The following is a 10412-nucleotide window of genomic DNA, read 5'->3' on the forward strand; positions in this document are numbered from 1 at the left end:
GTTTACCTGTCTTCTTGGCCTATGGGGACAGTTCACTGCAATATGCCCTGGTCCACCGCAATAAAGACATAGTCGATTTGCTCGGCGTCGCTGCTTTTCTTCTTCCAGTAATGGTTCGCGACAACGTGTAGTGTCAATTTCCATCGGAGTTGGAGTATTCACTGGAGACGCATTATAGGACTCACTTGGAAAAGGTTTTGCTACCACTGAGGCGTAAGTGGGCTCTGATCTTGCCCTTGGCATCTGGAACTAATGTTCCGAACATCGTTCGAAAAGACGATTGTCGCATCTTACCGCGCGACTGATTGCTTCTGTCAATGACTGTGATTCTTCGAGGAAGTTCAAGAGTAAATCCTTGACATCGTTACATAGACCATAACGAAATTGCTCCATTAGTGCTTGGTCATCCCAAGGGATATCGGAGGCGAGTAGGCGGAAATCTACAGCGTATGCAAAGGCTGGACGATCACCTTGACGTAATCGTCGGATTTTGTTGATTGTTATCCTTATGCTGTCAGTATCTCTAAAACATGCTTTAAACAGACTTAAAAACTCCTCAAAATTGTTTAATAAAGGAGATTCCTTTTCTAACAACGGAGTGAACCATGCCAAAGCTGAGCCACTTAACAACGTGCCTACTAAACCCACTCATGATGCATCGGTAGGATATCGGGACGGATGCATTTGAATGACTAATCGTACTTGATTAAGGAATCCTCCAAATCGCGATCACGTTCCATCGAATTTCATGGGAAGGCCGATCTTGGGTTCTTTATGAATCCCTTGCGTACTGGGTCCTTATTGTTGCATCTCTACTATGATTGCTTCGAGCTATTGCATGCATAACGCTAGTTCCCCATGTTGTTGTTGCGCCTGCTGCTTCTCTAAGGAGATTTGTTGCATCTCCCCCAACCGTCGTTGATTTTCTTGTTCCAATGCGAGAAACTTCTCTTTCAAGCATTGCAACTCCGAGAAAACGGATTAATATTCTTGAGCGCTAACAGTGGCCATAGTATAAGAGAAAAGAGGAATAAGAGATTAGTATGAAGGGAGCGAGAAGTAAGAAGAGAAGGAAGAGAAGGAAGGAGACCGGAAAATCGGTTCAAACTATGAGGAACAGTACTAAGACAGAGAAGGAATTAGTACTAAAAGATGAGGATTAGTACTAAGGGAGGTGTAGAACTATCGAGAGAAGGAAAGAGTGAGAGAGAGAGAGAGAGAGAGAATGATGATAACAAAAGATATATATTATGTTAAGAGAATATACAATAGTAGCTAGGAGTCTTAAGACTGCCGTTGAACCGATTTGGTTCGACATAATGCATTGTGCCTCCTTTTATAGTGTTCTCAGGAGTACTCCTGAAGTTTCTAGAATGTTCCAAAGAAATCTAGAATATCAATTTTCTATAGTAAAACTTAAATGAAAATAATATCAATTGTAACATAAGGCCATGGGTTCGAGTCTTGCCATATCATGACATGGTGTCTCTTCCCTTGTGCGTTCACGTCCCCTTCTTGTTGTGCGCTCGGTTGTCTTGTGTTTCGGGCATGCCCATGCACCTCTCCTCCTCATAAAGGGGTAGGAGCATTCGTGAATGTGTGCTCATCTTTACTTGTGTCCCCGTCCGTTCACTCGTGCGAGGAGCTTGGAAGCTCGACGAGTCATGGTCAACGAAAGCCACCGGCTCCACAAAGGAGGAATGAGCCCTTGCTCAAGAAGTAGTCTTCGTCGACAAGCAAACCTCAAGTCTTGTCCATCCCTTCGTACTCCTTAGTCCGAGATCCCCCCACGTTCCCGCCCAAGTAACACACAGGCGCAGAACTTCACGACAACGGGCATGCCATGTGTTGGTTGGTCGACTAGCAAAGTACATGGGTCGACAAGTTAGTCATAGTTTACTCATAGTAAAAGTATAGCCATAGTCGAAGTATAGTTGTAGTGGAAGTCATAGTCAAATGTAATATGTTTGTAACAGACACGTGTGGAATCAGACAAGGTAAAAGTAATGGTCGAAATACATTATTAGGCCAAGTATAAAAAATATTAGGACATTTTGTTAAGTTGTAACCGAAGAGTTCTTTCATAATAAGGTAGTTGTACAATTCTTGAAAAGACTCTCAGGCCACCTATAAGAAGGGGCCAAGAGCACCGTATAATGATCAATTTGTAGTGTGTAGTTCAATATAATTTTGAGTTATATTATATATTGTGTGAAGCTGTTATAATTTCTGTACTCTTAACTATTATTCAGTATTTTGTGCTAACTGCTAATCCGAATTTCCTCTTACTCGTGATTTATACAGTCGATCAGAGTTAGTAATTGTAACAGAGTGAGTTAATCAGGTTACTAATTAAGTATATGTGTAGAGTGCTTAAGTAATTGATAATTAGAGTCGACCGACTCCATCTCCTACCACAGTCTGTTGATAGAACGACTCTGAGTAGTCGTTCTACCTTGTGTGTAATCGACACTAGGGAATAGGACGAAAGGGGACAACATTACCTTTTAGTGGAGCGGACTAGTCCCTTAAGAGGTTGTAAAGATTTAAAGCTAAGAGCACAAGAGTACTTCATCTCAAGGAACGAGTTGATGAGATTCATGGATGAATGGAGGAATTTGACTCTTGAGACTTTGGGAAACTCAAGAATTATATTTCTAAGAATAGAGAATTAATATTGCAAATGTCTAACATGTTTCATTTTCATAGGTTGCACGGGTTACGGCCCACACATGAAAAACCTGGTGAAGAACGTTGGCTAATTGTTGACTAAGCAAGGCACCCATCCACCTTCCACCACATTGTTAACCATTGGCCAAGATGTCATGGTGTACATGGACACCACCTCATACTTGACAAAGCTATTTATAGCACAAAGAACTCATTGTGTCATAATCTATGAAAATGACATCCTAGAGGCAAACCACCAATTCACATTATTCATGATCTTCCCTCGAATATCTATTGACAAATTCCCCATTGCCAATAGTCTCGTCGTTGAAACCCTCCCCTCGTTATTCCTCACTAGCATGATATTGCTACATACAATTGTCACCCCCACCATGGATCTCTCACATCTTGTATTCCTTGCCTACTCAGGGAACCTACCATGCCGTCTAGTTAAGGAGAACTCAACATCCTCATTGTTCTCAATAAGCTCCACATCTTGGCTTTCAATTTCGTGGTCTGTCAGCACACCCATTGCTTCTTAGAGATGGTCTAGTGATGTCCTGGACACCCTCTCCGACCACCAAATGTCCAACGACCACGGTGCCTCCCATTCTTCAAAAATCCAAGGCTCATCCAACTATTTCAACAATGGTTATGACAAACTTCGTTGACAAATATCTTGATATCCTTAGATCCCGACATCCAAACAACCATCTGCATTTTGTAGCTTCTCTTGATCCTCCTTTAAGCAACCCCCTCCCAAAGCACCCTAGTTCCACCATTATGACCACCCAACCTAGGTCTCATGTTCGATCTCAATAAGGTCCCAACCCCTCGCCGACTAGTTGATGTGGTCATCATTCTTAACAACACATTCTCAGCACACATTTCTCCATTATGATGATCATCACAATTAACTTAATCATGGCTATCATAATAACCATACTTAGCATCATACACCAACAAGACCTTGTCATGTGTGTATATCATCGATGTCACCAACACATCCTTTTCTCAAGAAATCAATGACAAACATAAACATAAGCTGTACCGCACTCTTTGCTGGCGCATAAAACCAACAAAAACATCTCATGCATGGCACATTATAGAGAAAAACATTAAATGTAGATTCTCTATCAATGAATAGGTTTCTTCATAAAACAAAGGGGATGGTTGCTTTTCTAGCCACTTTGGACCAATTCGATTTAACCAAATTGTTAAGGTTTCTGGTTGTTAAGATTGCTGGAGAAATGGCCAAGTGGAGGGGCAGTGATTTTTATAAACTCTTTAGAGTCCATCTCATGAAGTAACAGGTGCAGAATGTGTATGGAGTTCCGATAGCTAGAATCTGTCTATGGTACCTGAAAGCCATGATAAGATAGCACGCATTCACAGAAACTAACAGCAGGGAGCAATTCTAACAAGGCACCAAAACTTTCATTATTCTTCCCATAAAATGAAACATGGATGATGTAAACTATGTATATATGTAGTGGGGTGGGTGGGTAAACGGACATAGTTTGATTACAAAATAAATATCAATGATCATGAACATAGATGGGGGGGGGGGGGGGGTTTACATATATGTATGGTATACGCTCCTGTATTTTGAATCTTAAATGTTTTAGTGTTGATGTACGAAGAAAGGCATTGTTTTTCATTGAAAGATCCATGGAATAATCCTTTCTTCTTCTTTCTTAAGAGGTCAGTCATTCATTCATTCTTCAGGAATTTACTGAACCATACTGCAGAATCCTTGGGGTGCCTTCTCAATTTGTCCTTATAATCCACATACACTAATCCAAACCTTCTAGTGTATCCCATTTGCCACTCAAAGTTATCTAGAAGGGACCACGCAAAATAACCTCTGAGATCTGTCCCTTCCCTACAATAAAAGGAAACACAAAGAGACTCATATTTCTACTTTATTCTTATATGAAATATGTATGGTAGGTAATGTGTGTGCATTTGTTACATATACCAGTGTATATATACGCCATACAATGCTCATAGTACCTTTTTTTTCTTACATCAAAGATGTTAATGTATGTATAATGTATGCATATTCAAGCGCTACCTTATTGCTTCTGCAGCAAAAGAGAGATAATCTTGATAGTATTTTACTCTCTTTGAGTCTTGTAGAAACTCTTCCAAAGATTTTGAATGATCGTCTTCATCATCCATGCCTGCATTGCATATATAACTTCGTAAGTACATGGGTAAATTTTGTTGAGACTTTTTAACAACTAACGTAGAGGCTTTTTAACCATCTCATTGACATGGGTAGAATTTGTAGAGACTTTTAACTATTCGGTAACTACCAAGAAGAGATTCTCACCATTCTCAGTGATGTAGATGGCTGGCCTATCATACCGATCTTTCATCCAATTCAGCAATTTTAGAATACCCCATGGAACAATATATAGCCAATATGAAGCACCCTGCCAAGCAGATATAGCAATGAACAATGAGGAACTATGGATGACCCTTCTCTTACACATCAGGAAAGTTTTGAAGGAAAGAGATAAAGGAAGTTTAAACTAACCTTATCACCAATGGGTTTTCCATTGACTTCAGCTGCAATGTAGGTAAACAATTATAGAAGAGTCCATTAAAAGACTAATCTAGTTATCTATAGCAATAGAGATTGGAACATAGTGTCTCACTTAGCCTTGTTGTATTACTGTCCTCCGGCCAGCCCTTCAAATGAAGGGGAGTGCTTTGAGATGATGGCACTACTGGAGTGACGTATCTTGTAGTGTAATGATTGAGTCCAATAAAATCAAGGGAACCCTGTAACATCTTAATTTCCTCATGAGAAAAGAGAGGAAGACGATCGCCAATTGCATCTCGCATGGACTTAGGGTAATCACCAAAATAAATAGGATCCAAGAACCTAGACAAAAACTTGCACTATAGGCGTTAACTCAAACATACAAAACCCTGAAGAACTTAAAACCAAACATAAGAAACTCTATTGACCAAATTTGTTTAGATTCCATGATTATCAGGCATAAGAAATTAACCTAACAAGAACTTGCATTAGCGGAGATAATCAAACATAAAAAGCTCTATAGAACATAACTTGTATGTAAGACCTTAACTCAAACATAAGAAACTGTATAGAACCAAACTGCATTAGAACCCTTAACCCAAACAAGAGACTCTTTAAAGGAAAATGTACAAAAGAGATCATAAGTCGAATGCAAGGGACTCAACATGAAACAAAGTTGCATTAAAAACCTCAGATCAACATAATAAAGCAAATCTTGGTATATATACACAGTAGACTGACCAGCCAAGCTGAAATTCTAGATGCCTGCGAGCAGCTTCCACATCTTCAACTGATGTTGTTAAGGGTTCAGCCCATTCAGAGTCCAGTGCAATTCCTATTTGGCCACCTTGTTTAGCCTACATGAAAAATAAGCAACCAATTTCTTTACAATATTGAGTGTCTTAGCTAGCAGTTGATATCTAATGTTGACAACCAATATCTCTACATATTCGTACAGAGTAAGTTAAGGGTTGGAGGTATATATAGATGAGAGAGAACGAGATAATCAAGCATGTGTACAAATATATCGACAGAATACTCCCTTTAATGAAAACCCAATGGATTGCAGTTATACATATGTATATAACATCAACCATGTAGTGTTCGCACCTAACAGGTACAAATTTATGTTCAAATTTTACAAAATTTAGCGGTTAAATGGATAAATTGTGGTAATGTGAAAGTAATGCACAGCCTTTAATAAATCTATTTACTGAGTTCAAGATATGGATCCAAACCTAACACTTGCAATCTTCAACCTAATATCCTTGCTGGAGTTATCAATGTACAGTGGTGGGGCTCCTCAAGGGACAGAATTTGGTTTAAGTCTACCAAGGAGGCTCTCTTCAAAAATATTCACGTTTATTGAACGAGAAGGTCCCAACACTAGTTAATCCCATGATGTAATGGATTAGTACACAAGTTGTAAACCATAATCAAAGGTAAGGATTATTACACGCGTTATTTCCTGTAATTAGAAAGATTCATGTAACTCTACAATTCATTGTGAGTTAAAAAAGCTATGGGCTAAGACAGATTTCAAAGGTCTTTAGGACAGTAGCTTTAATTCTCTGTATACCCATGCAGGCTATATGAACCTGGATACCGTTCTTGTGTGTTCCCCAGATAAAGTGAAAAGTCCAATTCCCATCTCAACTCGCAATATCTTTTTCTTTGTGTTCCCCGCGTAAAGTGAAAAGGCAATTTCCACATAAACTATGTGTAAGTGGTGAGCCCACTAGAGCAGATGAGCAGCAAGCAGCAAGGCCTTCAATCTTCTTACTTCTATGTCATATCCTTCTTGTGTACTCCCACCCACATAAATAAATGTGTGGGCAAAAAATAAAGTCACACACACACACACACACAGAAAGGATGTGATGTGATGTGATAACTTGGTGAATCTAAAAAGCAGCAGAAGCGTGGGTACGAAAAGGAGAGAAAGTTGAAACTCTTTTAAGATATGATGGATGATGGTTACACGTGGTGAGAACCCAACTGAACTGAACTGAACGGCGTCACTCCTAAGATATATATATATATATATATGTGTATGTACATACATATGTTTCAAAAACCTTCCATCCAGTAAGTAAGTGTCGTGTCTGTGGTTAGTGGATCTAGAAAACCTGACCGAAATCATTCTAAATCTAAGGCTTTTAAAACTAGTATAACAGTAGGTGAAGATACCAATGTGCTCTCTCTAACCTAACAGCATTTCGGCGCATTATTATTATTACTTCAAACAAAAGACAAAAGCAGTATATACACTTTCACATGGCTGCCACCCATTGAGACTGAAAGACTTCTTTCCCACCATACTTAATGAATGAAGGAGGGAGGGAATCCTCCTAAATGCGCCATCATTCATGACAGAACTTCGTTTTTAATGCCTCCACTTTCTTCTGACAGTACTACTAGTATTTTGGGTTCTGTTTAGGAACTTCCAGATTTACATTTCTTTCTTTCTTTTGTTTTTCTCACTCATATTAGAGGTCCAACAAACACTATTGTGTTTTTTATTATAAAGAGCAATCATTTATGTTGAAGTGATAATTATGGAACGCCATTTCTTTAGATGATCTTCAGGGAATTTGCATCTTTCTCTTTCGCATTCTCATTCCAATGGGCTGGGCTCTGGCTGGCCACATACTTTCATAGATGGATTTGACGTACAGAGATCTGCCTTACTAAATATCGAATTATAGTAGTGCTGGCAAACACTCACTCGAAACATTTTCTTTTTAATCTCCAGAGACATATCATTATGAAATAACGATGACAGTACATACCCTAAACTTTTTGTCGTATACATCCACAGCTGCAGCATGAGCTAAAAGAGAGTTATGGGCGGTGATGTATGGCTCTCTTGTTGAATCTCCTTCTTCAGATCTAGCCCTGTCTGAGCTCCTCCCAGGTGCATGAATGCCTAAACCATAGCCAAATAAGGAATATCGGAGAGGCTCATTGAGCGTTATCCAATGCTTCACTCTATCTCCAAAGGCAGCAAAGCATGCTTCTGCATATAGTGCAAAGTAGTCCCTGCATTAAAACAAAACGGTTCTGTTTCGAGTTTAGGGCCGGCTGGCCTGGCATAGATTTTAGACGTTTTTTTAACCCAAAAATGTTTGGGTCCAATGAGAAGAAATCCATACTTACACAATGCCTGCACTAAGCCAACCACCAATAGCATCGTGAAGACCCTGGGGAAGATCCCAATGGTACAGAGTAGCAAAAGGTTTGATGCCTGAGAAAGAGTTCAGATAGCATACGTTTGTGAATGCTCTCATTCTACTACTATCGGAAGCATAATAAGCTCGCTCACCACCGATGATTAGAAGAACGAACGTGCTTGACTTTAGCAAAGTCAGATGCAAATCAACAAAACTCCTCAATAGAGATACATTGTTTTTCTTAACATTTATAAAGAGAAAGGAAAGGGGACGACATAAGAATTCGACAGCAACCAATCTGATCCATCTACATTTAGTAGATCAAAAAAATCATGAAAAAGCATTATACCTTTCTCTAGTAAAGCGTCAATCAGAGCATCGTAGTATGCTATGCCTTGCTCATTTATAGGTCCACCGAGTCCATCTGAATGAATCAGGGGAGCGTTAATGAACAGTATTAAGAGCAAAGGGGTGCATCTAATTGATAATCTGGATGAAATGGGCATCATATTTTTTAGTACCTGGGAAAATGCGAGACCACGAGATAGAAAAACGATAAGCATCAAAACCCATCTCCGACAACAAATCCACATCTTGCTGTGTAAATTGTCACATGCATAACTAGATAAATAAATAAATATATATATATATATATTCTTAAATTTCCACATTTACATCTACGAATAATCTAACTATCACTTTCTATGCGGTCATTATGAATCATGATCCGCAATAGTTGCATTGTATACCCGAGAATCATCTATACTGCTTCAACAAAAGGATTAGGATGAAAGGGCTATGAAATTCATGAGTTTCATGGACACTTCTGATGATGTGAAGCATCATCACTCCATGAATTAAAAGAAAAGTTGACATCATATTTATAGTATCCAATAGCCATCTAGCATTGCTGCAATAAAACTTTTCTGATGAATGGCTAGAAATTAAAAAGAGAAGAATGGACTTTGCCTCAGGATTACCTCGTACAGATGATACTGATCACAGGTAATGTCTCCGTTGCTCTTATCAACGATCTTTCCTGTTGAATATAATGGGGTTTGTTGTTGAGGGGATATGAGCAAACAAGAGAAGAGAAGCGAAGAAGAAGAGAAGAAAGAACGAGGAAACAGAAAGGAAGAAGAAGAACCTGGGCGGCGAGTGAACGTATCCCAGATGCTAGGTCCTCGACCTCCGTCTACTGTTGCTCCTTCCACCTGATCGCATCCATCATCATGCAACATTGCGACAACAGAAACAAGAATCTCGCTCTCTCTCTCTCTCTCTCTCTCTCTCTTCCTTTCCATTGAATTTGATGAGAGAACAGGCAGTTCATTGATTCTCTTCCTTCACTTCGTAGTGATCTAAGAATCCAATTGATTTGCAATCACACGCACACGCACACTTCCTTCCTTCCTTACTTACTTACTTACTAATTAATTCCCTTACTTGATAGGATGCAGTGGCCGCACCGAACACAAATCCCTGCGGAAAATCAAACTTGTGAACCTCTTTCCCGCCATGGCCACGGAAGGCAGAGAAATCTTGCACTAGAGAAGAAGGCAGTGATGAAATGTCAGCTGATGAAACGTTAAGAGGAGCTTCAGGAGGCGCCATTAGCCCGTCAGTTGTGAAGAGGGAAGAGAATATATGTACGTATAGGAGGTTGTTATGTACGTACGTACTCAGTGTGTAGAAGAGGCACACACAAAACACACACGAGAGAGAGAGAGAGAGAGAGAGAGAGAGAGTGTGTGTGTGTGTGTGTGTGTGTGTGTGTGTGTGCGCGTGCGCTCGCACGAGTACAGAGCCGCAAGAAGAGGAGATATATATATATATATGTATGTATATAATAAGAGAGTAGGACTAATGATAATGCTGCTGCTTCTGAAACAACAACGGCAACATGTTACATGATGATGATGATGATGATGATGATATTTATGAAAGAGAAGAAGGGGAAGGGAAGGGAAGGGAAGGATAGATACTACGTACGTATTCTATGTATGTATGTATGT

At 39.6% G+C, this 10412-nt stretch overlaps 1 protein-coding gene across 1 annotated transcript; it reads right to left on the minus strand.

Annotated features, from left to right (window-relative positions):
- Positions 1 to 4064: 4064 nt before the first annotated feature.
- On the minus strand, positions 4065 to 10060 carry LOC147865112 (beta-glucosidase 4-like). Its single transcript, XM_087317854.1, has 13 exons — positions 9844 to 10060; positions 9545 to 9611; positions 9378 to 9436; positions 8919 to 8994; positions 8747 to 8821; positions 8384 to 8471; positions 8017 to 8266; positions 5966 to 6081; positions 5337 to 5566; positions 5216 to 5247; positions 5009 to 5111; positions 4748 to 4856; positions 4065 to 4555 (listed from the first exon to the last, which is right to left on the minus strand). The coding sequence occupies exons 1-13, from the start codon at positions 10009 to 10011 to the stop codon at positions 4384 to 4386; spliced, it is 1545 nt and encodes a 514-aa protein (XP_087173980.1). The 5' UTR covers positions 10012 to 10060; the 3' UTR covers positions 4065 to 4383.
- Positions 10061 to 10412: the final 352 nt, after the last annotated feature.

Source organism: Azolla caroliniana, unplaced genomic scaffold (assembly GCF_043228905.1).
Source record: "Azolla caroliniana isolate FFs.n. ecotype wild unplaced genomic scaffold, voAzoCaro1.0.p SCAF_4, whole genome shotgun sequence".
NCBI classification, from domain to species: Eukaryota; Viridiplantae; Streptophyta; class Polypodiopsida; order Salviniales; family Salviniaceae; genus Azolla; species Azolla caroliniana.